At 33.5% G+C, this 16,114-nt stretch overlaps 1 protein-coding gene across 3 annotated transcripts in view; it reads left to right on the top strand.

Moving 5' to 3' along the window:
• LOC136031644 (myosin heavy chain 95F-like) overlaps positions 1-15,836 on the top strand; it is a 97,216-nt gene extending 81,380 nt beyond the window's left edge. For all 3 annotated transcript variants that reach the window (XM_065711294.1, XM_065711295.1, XM_065711296.1), the window contains exons 6-7: positions 6,848-7,036; positions 15,582-15,836. In XM_065711294.1, coding sequence (XP_065567366.1) covers positions 6,848-7,036; positions 15,582-15,760 — 368 coding nt within the window. In that variant the 3' untranslated portion in view covers positions 15,761-15,836. The remainder of the gene's footprint in view (positions 1-6,847; positions 7,037-15,581) is intronic.
• Positions 15,837-16,114: the final 278 nt, after the last annotated feature.

Here is a 16,114-nt window from a genome sequence, read left to right as displayed (position 1 = left end):
CTTCAACAAATTTTTCGTACAAATCTATCACATATCTATTTTTAATGACCAAATCGTCTTCGGGTGATAGTGATTGAATTATTTATGTTGAGCATCCGTGAAGTTGACTTATTAGCTGTTTTAATAAGTGCAACCATAGCTGCACCTACAAATTCTTTCCCACCCATTTTCTCAAATACCTCTACCAAAGGCATGGTATTGCTTGAGTCGCTTTGAGCATGCCCATTAGAGAACGCAACGGCTTCGTGTTCTTTAATATGATTTGACTTTGATGGATTAAACAAATCCATGAGTGTAGATTTTATATTGTTCTGCAAGAACAAATTCTAAACATTCTTAAGCCACAAGATGGTATTGTTGCCAAAACTGTCTCCAAGGACTGATACCCATTGCTCTTGCAGTGCCTCAAGTGGTTTGTTAATTTTATTTCTGTTTGGACTCTAGAAAGAAAACTTGGACAATTATGAAATAAAATATACTTGTTCCCTTGACTTAGAACCCGACTAATATGTGGAATAGGAAAGAAATATCCCATTGCATGAGGTTCACTGGTAGGTTAACTGGCAAGTTGATAAAGAAACCTTACCCAATGTTTAACCAATTCAAAGGACGGTGCCCTCAATGAATATATTACTCCCCGCCCTCAAAATTATGCAAGCCAGGGTGAAGTGTCAGCATCTCTGTTCGTAGGTAATGCAAGTACACATCATCCGACTTTTTCATTGATTTTTTTTTTGAGAGATGGATGCTTTATTGCTGTCTCCTCCCTGCCTCCTGAGTCTGTCGATTAAAAAGAGTCCGAATCTTGTTGAAATAGGATTATGCTACGTCTACTGGATCCGTATGGATATTAGTACTTGCAAAATTATTGAATGGGTCTCCAAAAACAGCTTGAAAAACAAAATATTAAATAAAGTGGTATCAGCCAGGCAAAAATCGGCCAATACAGGGAGTGACCCGCTTCAACTTTGTTCTAGCCCCCTCATGATTATGACTCTTTTGGGCGGAAATTTTCTCCACATCGTTCGCCGATAGGTGATCAACCAATTCATAATCCTTATTGAGGCTGAGATCCCGCACAAACCCATCTCAATCAAACATAGGGAGAGCTATATTAATTGGGTTTACCCTCACAATTAGACCCCCCTCAAGTTCAATATTCTCTGGAACCTGCTCCAAGTCAATTTACTACTCGATATCTTCATAGATGTTTTAGGCCCCTTGAAATACTGGTACGTAAGCCTGAAAAATTATCCAAGCTTATTAACTAATTAAAACACTCTTGATTTCATCTAGTGAAAAAATTTACATTAGGCTGTAAAGCTTATAGAAGGCTCTGACTGGAACAATTGCTTATACTGAAAAGGGAATATTCATATCTAGAAGGACAACACTAGTAAGTTGTGATAGCCAGTAATTATATCATTCATGGTCCCAAACTGATTCTCAAGATGTATTGAGACCAGACTACCAACTATTGATTTAAAGACCATACATTGACAGCCAAAAGTACCCTTCGGGTCCATACCTCCCATCTTACCATTTAAGAATTTAACATCGAAAGTTACCATATAAACATGGGTAGAGTGTGCCCTTTTTACATTTCAGAAATTATATTGTTCTAAAGTCTCAAGCACTTACGGGGTGGGGGAAGGTTGTGTCCATTTTCAGGGGTTCTTCACCAATAGAATTTTTCAGCAGATCTTTGATCCATACAGGCATTTCTGGTGCAGCCTGAAAGAATAATAAAAATCCTTAATCCGTTGAAGAAATTTTGAGTTTCAGCAGTGAAATAAAATATTTTTCTGAAAAAGGATATTAATCTAAGGATACTCAGACCCTTCAGAACTAACGGGCCAGGGGCCCCTTATTAACTGGAAAAGAAAGGTGTATTTTCATTGTAATAAAAACACATTTGGCAATGCCCTTAAATTTCTCTTCTTAGAGGGAACAGTAGAACGTTAAGTTTCCAACACTAAAATACATTATATCTGGAAGCAGAAAGGTCCTAGCTATTCTCTTTTTTAACCCATAAGAATGTCATTTTTAGATATGTCCCTGGGGTCTTCCCTCAAAATTATTGACAGGGGACCCCCTATAGTAAACTAAAAGAAATGTGTTACTTTTTAAAGATGGGTAATATCATCAATATTCTAATAGTCTGAGAAATTTATCTCACATTAAAATACGTTTTTAGCGTTAAATACTAGCGAAAAGTCCTTCAAAGCCTTTATTAGGCTGAAAAGAATAAATCGTTTTTAGCATAGAGCAATACCATGAAAACCTTCTCGCAGAGGCAGCGAACAGGACTCCCTACATCTTAGTTATTTATCCATTTTTTAGTCTGAACACGAACGTATATTAGGTATGCAAAGCGGTAAGTTGTTTACAGGTAATATATATCAAAGAATGTACACTTACGTTAAGATCGGCAGCTTGCATATTGAGGGCCAAAGGGGGCGCATCACGGTCATGCTTGAGAACTGTAGAAGGTCCAACAGCTTTATTGGAATGGGGTTCGGGAGCCAAAGGAGTAAAATCATGGCCTTCTATGGCGGTTGATGGTCTCAATCGGCTGGCAAACACAATGACCAAAAGTCTTAAAGAGGCCATATCATGGCCTTGCGTGGCAGAAGTGCCTTCATTCCCGCCGCCATATCTAGGTGGAACAGCTTGCCTGTTGTGGAGGAGAAAAGCATTTGGTCAAAATTTTCCTTAAATAGAAAGGAAGTTTAATTTTTCATGAAGTTAACAACTAACGTATATTTTCAACAGGTCCCCGACTTTAATTTAAATCACCCCCTATCACACCCAACTGTCTATATCCATGCTAAAAAACCATAGTTTTCACTCTCCACGACGATAAAGAAAAAAAAATTTCCACATAACATTTTTTTTTTAAAGTAAGGAATTCAACTAATCAAAAATAGAATCTAAAATTTACCTAAGATTTTTAATCCTCAATTAAAGTTTATGCTTTTATTCTCTCTATAATATGCTAAAAGATAACATTGGAGGTCTAAAAGTTTTATACAAGTGCTTTTAAATGTAATGGAAGAACATTCTGAAAAATCCCCTGGTGCCTTCTTTGTTTCTCCCTTCTTTATTATTGTCAGAAATCTTCGTTCTCCTACTTAAATTGTCAACTTTCAATGCAGGTATTTAAGTTTAAAAGTAGTTGTTCAGGAGAGTAAAAGAAACTTTTAAAAGTGAAGTAAAGTACTATGAAAAGTAAAGTAGAAGTTTTAATAGATTTGCCATTATTTAGCCGTCTAAGATTTTAGTGCTTCGATTCCAGGTTAAGAAGTCGAAATTCAGCCCACAATGGAATAATCGACTGAGAATACAGGGTTTTGTTTGGATCCGAGTACATGGATTTAAAGTTATTTCCTTCAAAAGCTATAAAATAATCCTGGTATATACTACATAGTACCTTCCTAGAGAAAATCTGTAGACCCCGTCTAATTCTTCCCCCCTAATCTTTTTTTTCGAGATAGTGAAAAGCATATAAACTTAAATTTTATGAGAAATTTTGATAATAGAACATGCCAAAAGAAAGGGCCATACAATCAAGAAACTTCAGGGTTACATCTGGCCCGTTTCCGAAGAAGGAGCTCTCAAATAATCTGAAATCATTTTCATAAATTAACGTTTTTGCTACTTTCATTACCATAATGAAAGAATATTATCCACCCCTTTCTTTAATTTCTAGAAAATTTACATTTTTTGGGAGCATTTCACACTAAAATTGAGGATTTTGTTTAGCACTAACATCCCAGTTTGCGATTTACATGCAAATTTGAACACAAAGTGTTCAAATTTACCTACTGGTAGGAATCTTACTGACAAAATTATCAGAAGAACAGCTGTTCAGTGGAAATTAATCCTTTAAATTATGGAAAGGCGTCATTAACGGCTTAACATATGCAGGTGCTTATGTCTTTTTGGAAACTTGCTTGAAAGCGGCTCAACAGCGTTTTATGGAATTTTGCAAGAAAGTTAGGTAATTCTATCATTTTGAGAATCGTGTAATAGCAGGAATGAGGTTTTTTATGTTTATCTAATATAGAGAATTATATTAGGTTAAGGTTGGGTATGCTCATCTGTTTGGTGGAAGGAGGGTATAGAAAGAGACTTACCTGTTAATATCATTAAGATATATCTGTTTCTAGAAAATCTTTATGTGGTACGTTCAAAATATTATCTAAGACTGATGGGGAATATCATCAGTCTTGTAGTCTTAGTTCTAGTACCCTAGTTTCTAGCACCCTTTTTATACCACCAGAGACAAAAGAAAATTACTTTGTTCTCGCTAGAAAAATAGCAGGTGACGCTTCTGTTTTTCTAGAAAAAGCTGTATAGCAATTAGCCTTTTTTCATAGGAAAATTAATAGTCTCTCCAGCGGTTCTGGTCATAAAAAATGGTGGAAAAATCTGTTATTTGCTGACACGAAATGAAGGAAAAGCATTAAAATATTGGGATGATATAAGGACTATGCCCTTACTTGAGAGAGGAGCCTGAAGGTTTTTAAACATAACAACAGAACTCTATTGCATAAAATCCCAAAAAATCCTAATTTGACGGGGATTGCGCTGGTTTTTGAAGTAACAGCCGCCTGCGTATCTTAGAAAACAATCCCTTTGTCGTAATGTATCTTGAAAGAGTCGACGTTCAACTTTTTCGTCAATAAACGAAGAAAGGAGTATCGGCTCTGGACCTCAGGAAATCCACAGGGCCGTCACTAATTAGGCAGATGATAGCCCAAAGGCAAATCTTACTCTTATTTTGTCCACTGTCTTGCATTTTCCATGAAAATTCACTTAACTGTTTTGTTTCAAATAAAAAGATAATTTTGTTTTGTTAAAAACTTATTTCAGAAAATAATATTCAACCTTTATGACAAAAGTATGGCTGAATTTTGACGCCAGTCATTAGCCTTAATGCTGGGACTCGTGGTTGTGGACGGTATATGGTCAAGGGTCTCGTCAGTTAAAATGCAGCGATTAAATGTATGGATTGCGCAGGTCACAGAGAATATACTGCCTTAAGATGTTCTGAAAAATTGAGGCTGCTACAGCTGTCATGAATGATTATCTCAGTTTGTGTACGCTATAGTACATGTATAGCACAAACCGAGCAGTCGCAAACATAATTTTTAGATTGTATCTTTTATTGTGTGACAGTAGATTTCGTCGATAAAATGGTTAGCTTCATTTAAAGGATTCCACTTCGAATACTCCACTTCTAATTCTCACTTTTCCGCTCGTGACTCCTTTTCTAACATTTAAAGGAAACTCTAAGACCAAGCACGGATGCAGGGAAGGGGGCAGTGAGGGTGATCGCACCTACCAAACGAATTTTCTTCCCAACGCTTTGCGCAAGAGACAAAGTGAACCAGTTGATACACTGCTGAGTTACGTTACGCCTTAATTCAATTATTTTAATCAAAATTATAGAGGGAAGGATGCTCCACTTTCTCCTTTTGGCACTGCTGCCCCTCCAAAATTAAGGCTCTAGATCCGTGCCCGGTTAGGGCCTGCCAATTTCATTTGCATTCGTGTGAAAACACAACATACTAATTTGCAAAGAAGGGGGTGGAAAGAGATCGTCTTTGAACCCTATGTTGTATATTGGACCCTTAAGGGTAAGCCTTAAGTGTAAGGATATTGCTGTTGCTTAAAGTTAAAGAATCTCATTAAAATACCAAAGAGTTGTGTAAAATTTATAATTGTAAAAGTTTTCGCCCGCAGTGGGCACTTGCTAAGCATTTTATCTTAGGATGGGAGAGGTGCTTAAATCAAAAATACAAATTAAAAACTTGCAGATTTTGTAAGCAATACTGTAAATTATTAGTACAACATGGAAATGATGATATTGGGGCTAGGACACGTAATCGTTACCTTTTTTTATATGTCCGATACCAAGCTACTAAAATCACTTGTTACTGAAAATATTAATTGATGAATGTTGTAGAAAGTGCAGGTGACATTTCTTCCAATTCTAAATACCTTAGCCAATATTGACCTTCATCGCTATTTTTATCTGGAACATCAATTTTAAGCTCACTTAAGGACTTTCATTTCAGAAAACAACCATAAATACAAAAAATCAGACACCATGAATGCGATAATGCTATATTTTACTTATAAGCTAAAGATAGAAAAAAGAAAAAAATGTAGCCTGAATTTTTCTGATTGCTTATTTTTTCATTTTAGCTACGTAAAAGCTGTTTCTAATAGTCAGTCTATTTTTCAAATTCATCAAAATGCCCCCCCCCCCGCCCAAAAAAATAAAACACAGTACGAGTATATATTTTCTAATGGCTGGTATAACCAATTTTAGAAAGTAAAAAAAAGTTTAAAATTTTATTACTTTAGGAGAAAAACATGTAACTGGAAGAGTTTCCTTTCTTGGTGCAACAAAATTATGTGTTTTACCGAGGGATGAAATCATGATTAATTTGCATCTAAAGCACAATTGTCTAATGTCCATTGCCATTCTTCCTCCCTAAATAAAAAAATTAGTGCATAAAAACATGTGCAAACATCTTGAAAAAAACATTACTCTGAAGGATCCACTCTCTCAGAAAAAATTCTTGATTGAAAGCAACATTTTGATGATCTCACAGACGCTCTCCCCTTTGCGAACACGTAAGCTTTGACTTTGTAATTTACCCCCCCCCCCATCTTTTTCCAAGTGATCTGATTCTCCAATGAAATCGAGCTATGACTACAGTTTTTTTAATTACAAAACATGAAGCAAGGATAAACATCTGAAAAGCAGTACAATAAAAATAAGAGTGCCATATATCAATTTGGACTGTGAATAAATACGTTTATTTTTCAGCCTCTATGTCTGTTGTACCACCAAAAGACCCATCCCCATCTAAAATCAATGAACAGCGTTACTTTCGAATCCCCTTTGAGGATCTAAACAGCAAGCCGAAGGGATGGTGGTATGCTCACTTTGACGGGCCTTGGATTGCTAGACAAATAGAGATCTATCTGGATAAGACTCCAGTATTGTTGGTTAAAGGTAATGTCATATTAGCTCATGTATATTTTTATGTATAGAACCGAGGCTGAATTGTTTTTTAATTAAGTTTTTCTAATTTAATTTCTGTAGGTAGACATAGGTAGATTAAAAGAATATTTGTTGGGAAAGTGGTTTTTTTATATGAGGCGGGTTAGAGTGGGCTATAGGGCTGGAGGGAGGAGTGGGTTGAAGGGGTTGAGGTGGAAGAAGTTTTATTTGGATGAGGGTTGTTACCCTGGGGGTAATTGACAGAAGGTGATTGTCTTTTTTTCCCTTTCGTTAATATTTTAATTAGTGTAGGATGTTTCTAGAAACATTTATGTGTTTTTTTTTTATTATTTTTAGTTTAGGATTTCCTTAGGAATGTTTGTGTAGTTAATCGCTACGCGTTAGAAAAATTAAATTTTTCCCTAGCATGGTGATTTATATCTGTAATAGTTTATATTTTGTTTATTATGTAAACAAAAAAAGTAAAAAAAAAGTCTGGTCGTTTCTTAAATAATACCAAAGAATCTGAATTTCCTTCGTGAAAAACTCTCTCACTTTTGGAAAATACTTCCATGGAAAGTTCTTCTTGTATAAAATACCCCGCTCTATCCAGAAGAATTCCACATCAGAAATTGAAATCCTCCTGAAAATTACACCCGAATAAATGACTTCCAGATGATTCCACCTGAAAAATCCTTCTTAGCACACTTTTATTAGAAAATGATTTTAATTTCTGATTGTTCTCCAAATCACGACGGGAATTCCTCCAATTTTTATATTTTTCTGAAATTTCCCTTTTCCAGTGGAAGGTTATTCGGTTGAAAACTCCTCCAGGGAGAGTTTTCCCGCGGTAAGTTCCCCCATGAAAATTTTTTTCCGTGGAGAGCGCCCTCACAAGGAAAAGATTCTCCAGCTAATTACAGCTTGGTGACAATTTTCCTCTCACAACTACCCTTAATATCCTCAGATGTAAAATTGAGGCGATAAAGAGATAATAAGCCAAAAAAAAAATTTGTATAGGAATTCTGGCAAGGTCTACAAGTTTTGAATTTCTCCTGAAAATTTCATCCCACAGAAAATTTCCTGCTCCCGGAAAATTCCTTTCGTGGAGAATCCTCTGCAGAACCCCCCCCCCCCAACCGAAAAACGTCTGGAAACTACCCAAGAACAAATACTATACGCTAATGCTGGGCAAATTTTATACCTTAGGGACTTTGCCCAGGGGATTTGGGGGGTTATGTTCCCTTAAAAGCCATAGTTGTTGGACCATTTAACTATGCAGAGTAAAAGCTTATTGTAAAATTTGATCGGACAACTCTTTGGAGAAAAGAGTCGTAGGAGGGGGCTAGGTGACGCTCAATCTATTGGGCACCTAAAGGGCCCTTTTTTATTAGGATTCTTGAATTAGCCCTTTCCTAGTATTTTAGAACCATTGGTTGAATAATATCACCTCTGGGATAAAAAAAAAACAAATAAAAAAAAATGAACACGCATCTATAGCCTAATCTTTCTTTTGGGAATTAAAAACAAAATTCCACAATTTTGCCGACCCGACCTTGAAACCTCTGCAATATATTTTTCTGCTGAATCTGATGTGCGATTTTCATTAAGATTTCTTTTTAGGGGGTATTCCCCCTTTTTTGAAACAAAGGCTAATTTACTCAGTTTCTTAGCTTTTGATGGCTAAACGTAAAGAATCTTATATATTTGGAATCAGATAAAAAGGTTTTTTTATATGTGTATATTGATGTCAATATTTGGTTTTTCAAAATTTCGGTTACTAATTAGCCAAGTTGTTCTTTACTTAAAGCTTGTTACCACGAAATGTTTAATTGGATATACTCAAAATATTCAAATCTTATGACAAGCCTTATGATTGAGGACTGTGTATGAAAACTACTTTTTGTTTTATTATCTGAAAATCATTTTTATATGATTGCTAATTTATGTCAGCAAACACTAATTGACCTTATTAATCATTAACTGCCTGGCTAGCCATGGCATTTGAAAATTTGAGCTTGAAACCTCTGCAATAGGACTCTCTGATACGCTGAATCTGATGGTGCAATTTTCATCTATATTTCTTGACTTTAGGGGGTATTCCTCCTTTTTTGAAACTCAGGCTAATTTTCAAAGGCTTGTAACGTTTGATGGGTAATATTAAACGTAATACATCTTGTATATTTAGGATCATTGATGTCAAAATTTAGTTTTTTGTTGTTTCGGTTACTATTTAGCCAAGTGTACCTTACCTTAGACCTTAGTTCCTCCATTGCCATCGTTGGTGAATAGGGCGTCGACCAAATCTCTCCCTTTGTCCGGTATTGGTGCTGCAGCGATGAGGTTTTAACATTCAGGTAATAGTGAGGTACCAACCGTCCTCAAATCTTAGTCATATGTCCGTCTCAATGTATTTTTAAGTTGGCCTCACTTTCTTCTACCGTCTGGCTTCCATTCATACGTTATTCGAGGAAGGCAACTCTCTTCCATACGAAGAACGTGTCCTAGGTATATCCACCGTCTTCTTTTCAGCAACTCAATGACTGGAGGTTGACCTGTTTTTCTGCTTTTTTCTGCATTTGTAATTTTTTGTCGCCAGAATATATTCAAGATTCTTCAGAGGCTCATATTTTCAAATTCGAGGATCTTTTTTCAACTAGGGTGTTCATTTTCCAACATTCACTTGCGTAAAGGAGAATTGTTAAAATACTGTTAAAGAGTCAAAGCTTCAGTTGCTATGAATATTTCTTACTTCTCCAAATACGCTTCAATCTGTTAAAACACCTATAGGTTGTCCAATTCTTCGTTTAATCTCGGTTGAAATCTCTCCATCACAGTCAATCCGGCTACCCAGGCACTTGAACTCTTAGACTTGTTCTAGATCCTTGTTTTTGCAATGAGACTAAGTGGCAAGCTTGTGATGGCCATGCTCTTCGATTTGTAAATTTTTATCTTTAGCCCAATATTCTCTGCATTCTCGGTGATAGTGTCAAGTAGCTGCTTCAACCGTTCTTTAGACTCTTTGAGAAGGACAACGTCGTTCGCAAATTCTAGATCGGAGAGTTGTTTGCTGTTTAATTTTACCCAATAGCCCGATGCAAATCTCAGGGCATAATTATAAAGAGCACGGAGGAAAATACACACGATTGACGGACACCAGACATAATCTTGAAAAATTTCAAAGGTGTACCCCAAAACCTATAAAATTTGTTTGACCAGGACCTTATTTTGTGAAAATATGTGGTATGTTTGATGTGATAGTTCAGAAAAATCGCCCCCATAGTACCACTTCAAGGTGATACCTTTTATTGTTAAACGCTTATGTGAAACTTGTCATTAAATTCGTTATTTAAATCTTTTCTGGTTAAATTGGTTGCTATGTTATAATCTATAATGTTATATAATGTTATATATAATGTTATGATAAGTTATGATTAATTTCCTTGCTAAAGAACTTCCTGAAAGACAGAAATTTGTTGATGAGCCAACTGCTATATAAACCCGCTCCACAAAGTCAATAAGTAACCCTATGAAAATCATTAAAGATATCGCAGACAACACTGCGGACTTAGAAATGAGAGAAAATCTCTCTAAATTCCTCTAAAAACCATAATGACAATATTTTTCTTCCAAACTTCACCACATTCTCTCAACTCTATGCCTCCATAGATTTCTGTGTCCTCCTTTTACTTACGTGGGGCACAAATTTTTTCTAATTTAAAGTGGGATATATGTGTTAAAGATATTGTTCATATAGGTAGAGCGTCCATTCTCCACCTTAAGTTCTTAGATAAATTAAGGGAACCCTTCCAATTCTTATAAGATTTATGCTTCTTTTGTCCACCTGCATCATATATATAGGCTACTTGTTGAGTTCGAGATCCTGATATCTCCTGTAAAGAATCAGAAAAAAACTAGTTCAATCCAAGACACAAAGAGTCTTCATAGTTTTCAAAGAAACTAAGGTTCCATGCTCATTCCTTTTTTAAAAAAAAAGGCCCGGTTGGAAACACTCGAGCTCAGGAGGAGTACATTCTGCGTCCGTTTTGCCCCAAAAAATGTAATAAAAAATCCTTGCACGGAAAACATTTCCCAAAAAGACACTCCCTACCTGAACCAGCCTGCAAAGGATTGATTCTGAACCCGTTTCTATAATGTCCGCCATTCGTTGTTTTACCTCCAGATTAAAAAAGAAACTTTGTCCCCTTTATTACTGATGAAATAAACTACTAGTTTTCCTTTTTTATTATTTGGTACTGATGACATTTAAGTTTGATGTGCGTTTTCTTGTCCCGTTTCTTTCCCCTGTTTATATGTGACCTTATAAATCTTTTAATGTTTATATTATCTTATATATATATTTTTTTTAGTTTTTTTAGTTTCTACCTTTATAAGTTGTTCACATTTTGCAGTTTAATATTTTTTACTAAGGAATGGTTTGTCATTCTGATATTGTTTTTTGACACTGTTTGCCACTTTATTCTTTGCTGTTTTTTTTTCATGATTTTTTTTTTGCCTGTATTGCTTTTTATAACTCTGATATGCAAATTTCGCCATTTGGAGCTGGCGATGGGAACTTTTTGAAATAGATATCTTATTTTACACAGCTTTTACATACTCTCTTTCATTTCTTCAATTTTATTTTACCCAACATAAAGGTATCTGGTAAAACATTATACAAAGAAAGTAAGTGATAGCTTTACTTAATTTTCTGCGCTCTATATAGCCTTACGGATTTTCAGTCGTTCATTCGTTTTTGTTGCTACCAGATATTTTTTCATAGCCTTATCTTTACTGTACATGCTTTGAATAGCTCTACAGATTCTCGGTAATTTATTTCTTTTTTCCTTACCAAGTATCTTTTGATAACTTTATCTTTACGTCTTATACTTTTACATAGCTTTAGAGAAAGGTATTCATTTTTTTTTGTCGTACCAAGCGTCAAATCCTAGCTTTACTTTTACTTTTTATGCTTTAGATAGCTTTACAGATTCTCATTCATTTATTCATTTTTGTTTTACCAAGTATCTTTTTGGCAGCTTTACTTTAACTTTGTAGGATTTAGGTGTAGATAACCTGACAGAGTCTTGATCCTTTATTTATTTTGCTTTACCTAGTATCTTGTGATACTTTTGATATATATTTCCTCTATTTACTCATTTGCTTTACCAAATTTATTATGATTCCTTTTTTCTATGGTTTACAATCAATTATAAATTTTAGTTCATATATTCATTTCTGTTTTACCAAGTAGGTTTTGAAGGGTTTTCTTTCACTTACTATGCTTTAAATAGCCATAGAGATTTTAGTTTTCAACTCATTTTGGAATTACTAAGCTTCTTCTAAAAGCTCTACCTTTGCTTTCGGTGCTTTAGATAGTAGCCCTGATTGTCGCTCATTCATTTATTTTTATTTTACACAGTATTTTTGATAGCTTTTCCCTTACTTCTTATGCTTCACATAGCTTTAGAGATTCTCGTTCGTTTTTTCGGTTTTATTTTGCCAATAATCTTCTGATAGCTTTACTTTTAATTTCAATGCCTTAGATAGCATTACAAATTCTCGTTTATTTGAACATATTTTTTTTTACCAAGTATATTGTGATAGCTTTAATTTCACTTCCAATTGTTTATATAGCTTTACAGATTTGAATTCATTTATTTATTCTTGATTTACCAAGAATCTTTTAATAGCTTCAATTTCAAATTTTTTCCTAGATTTACTCATTTGTTTTAGTATTTATATTTTGATGGGTTTTTTTTCTATGGTCTACAATGCATTATAAATTCTTGTTCATGTATTAATTTAAGTTTTATTAAATATGTTTTGACAGCTTTACTTTTACTGTCTATGCTTTAGGTTTACATAACGTTACACAGCCCATTCTTTTCTTTATTTTGTTTTACCTAGTTTCTTTTGATAGCTTTACCTTTAATTTCTATGCTTTCAAAGCTTTAAAGCTTCTTTTTAATTTATTCCTTTTCTGTTCACCATCTTTTGATAGTTTTATCTTTGATTTTTAAGCTTTTCCTAACTTTACAGATTCCCGTTCATTTATTCATTTTTTTACCAATAGTCTTATGATAGCTTTACTTTTACTTTCTATGCTTAAGATAGCTTTCCAAAATTTTTCATTTATTCATTTTATTTTTCCCAGTTACCTTTACTCTCTAGGCCTTACAAAAATTTAATTATTCTTGTTCAATTATTCATTTTGTTTACCACCTATATTTTGATAGCTTTAATTTCATTTCCGATTTTCTGGATAGCCTTACAGACTTTCGTTCAGTTATTTATTCTTGCTTTACCAAGTTCCTTCTAAAAGCGTCACTTTTTCAGACTGTCGTTAATCTACTCAGTTTGTTTTACCAAGAATGTTTTGAACACTTTTCATTTACTTACAATGCTTTAAATAGCCTTATAAATTCTCGTTTCCAATTCATTTTTTATTTACTAAGTATTTTTGGAAAGCTTTATCTTTACCTTCTATGCCTTATACAGTAATTCAGATTCTTGCTCATTCATCTATTTTTATTTTACCAAGTACTTTTTTATAGCTTTTCCTTTACTTCCTATGCTTCAAATTGCTTTACAGATTCTCTTTCGTTTACTCTTTTTTATTTTGCCAATATATTTTGATGGCTTTACTTTTAATTTCTATGCTTTCAATAGCATTAAAAATTCTCGATCATCTATTCATCTTTTTTACTAGTATATTTTGATAGATTCAATTTCACCTACAGTTATTTACACTGCTTTACAGATTTTCATTCATTTATTTATTCTTGATTTACCAAGTTTCTTTTAATAGCGTCACTTTCACTGATTTACTTTTTTGTTTTATCAAGTATATTTTGTTTGTTTTTTTTTTCTATGGTTTACAATGCATTATAAATCCTTGTTCATTTATTTATTTCTGTGTTATTAAATATGTTTTGGTGGTTTTTATTTTACATACTATGCTTTACATTAGCTTGCAGATTCTCGTTTTTAATTTACTTTTGGTTTATCCAGTATCATTTGAAAGCTTCGTCTTTACTTTCTATGCTTTATTTGGTCTTATGGATTCTCGCTCATTTATTAATTTTTTCCTACCAAGTATCATTTGATTGATTTCCCTTTACTTTCTATACTTCGCATAGCTTCACAGATTCTCGTTCATTCATTCATTTTTCTTTTACCATGTGTCTTTTCATAGCTTTATTTTTACTGCATATAGTTTAGATACCACATAAATGTTCGTTCAGTTATTCATCTTTTTTACCAAGTGACTTTTGTTAGCTTTAATCCCACCTCTAATTATCTAGATAGCTTTACAGATTTTTGTTCATTTATTTGTTCTTCTTTTGCCATGTTTCTTCTAATAGCTGCAGTTTTACAGACTGTCCTTCCTTTTACTCATTTTGTTTTAAGAAGTATGTTTTAATAGCTTATTTTACCCATTATGGTGTAAATAGCCTTACAGATTATTGTTCTTTATTCATTTCTGATTTCCCAACTATCTTGTGAAAGCTTCACCACTCTTTTCTATAATTTTTATGGCATTAGAAATTCTCTTTCAATTATTCACTTTTTTTACCAAAAATCTTTTGATAGCTTTTCACTACAGTTTTTCACTACATTTCACTACAAGTTATTCAGATAGCTTAACAGGTTGTTTTACCAAGCATCTTTCCACAGCTTTACTTTTAGTTACTATGCTTTACATAGCTTTACAGGCTCTAGCTCATTCATACAATGTTGTTTTACCAAAGATCTTTTAATAGCCTTTCTCTTACTCTCTATACTCTACATAGCTTTTGGTAAAAAAAATTTCGGTTAATTATTCTTTTTTCTTTTACGAAGTATCTTTTGTTTGCTTTATTTATATTTTCCATACTTAGATCCACTTAAAGATTCTCGTTCATTTATTCATTTTTACTTTACCAGCTATTTTTTTTTCTTTTACGTTTTATTCTTAGGTATCCTCACGGATTCTTGTTTATTTATTGATTTTTTTGTACCAAACATCTTTTGATAGATTTACTTTTGCTTTCTTTGTTTTATATAGCTTCAATTATTCTAGCTCATTTATTCATTTTGGGCTTATCATGTATCTTTTTGATTTTTATGCTTCACATAGCATTGATTCTAATTTATCTTTACATTTTTGTCTTAAAAAGTATATTTTGATGGCTTTACCTTTACATTCTATGCTTTAAATAGCCTTAAAGATTCTCTTTTTTTCATTTTTGTTTTACGTAGCACTTTTGTTAGGTTTACTTTTATTTTTGGTGATAAATATAGTCTTAAAGGTTTGTTTGTATATATAGCTCTGTTTTACCAACTTATTACTTATAGCTTTCTATTTTAACTTTTACTATTGTAGTAGCTTCTTCTTTTCTCTTTAATAGCTTTGACAATTGTGATTCAAATAAATTTTGCCTTTAATGGTTGTGTAACACATAAGTTTATTGTTTATCCCCTCACCCTCAAAAGCTTATTAGCAAAAAATGAAGTTACAGAGGTATATCTAACATACTAAGCTGAAGCTATTGATATCTTCTTTTTATGCTAGGTTGCGATGACATGCAAATGTGTGAGTTAAGCTTAGATGAGACCGGGCTTACAGGAAAACAAGGAGCAGAGATTTTGGAAATAGAATTCCAACGAGAATGGGACAACTTTGGTGGGAAACCGTATTCAAGACCAGCCCAAAGGAGTACTGTCAACGGCAATACCGTGAATATAAAGTGAAATCTAAATTATTATGATTTCTATTTTTCCTGTTTTTTTTCAAATTATTGAATTTATTGAAAACATTTCAACGTAACTTTCGAATCTGTGTCTTTTTCAACAAGGGCTATAGTTAATACTATCTCATAATAAATATATAGTCTCTTCTTAATATTTTTAACTTTTTTCTTTCATATTTTTATTCTTAAGACTATAAATCAGAACAATGTGGATATTCAGAAAATATTTCAAGAAAAACAAAACGAATCCACCACATGAACTTCAAACGTTTTGGGTTTTTCGTTGGTACGATTACATTTACAAACATATATAACCATTAAACCATTACACATGTAACTACATATGTAAAATTAA

This window comes from Artemia franciscana, chromosome 10 (assembly GCF_032884065.1).
Source record: "Artemia franciscana chromosome 10, ASM3288406v1, whole genome shotgun sequence".
Taxonomy (NCBI): Eukaryota; Metazoa; Arthropoda; class Branchiopoda; order Anostraca; family Artemiidae; genus Artemia; species Artemia franciscana.
This window is presented reverse-complemented; position numbering and strand designations above follow the sequence as displayed.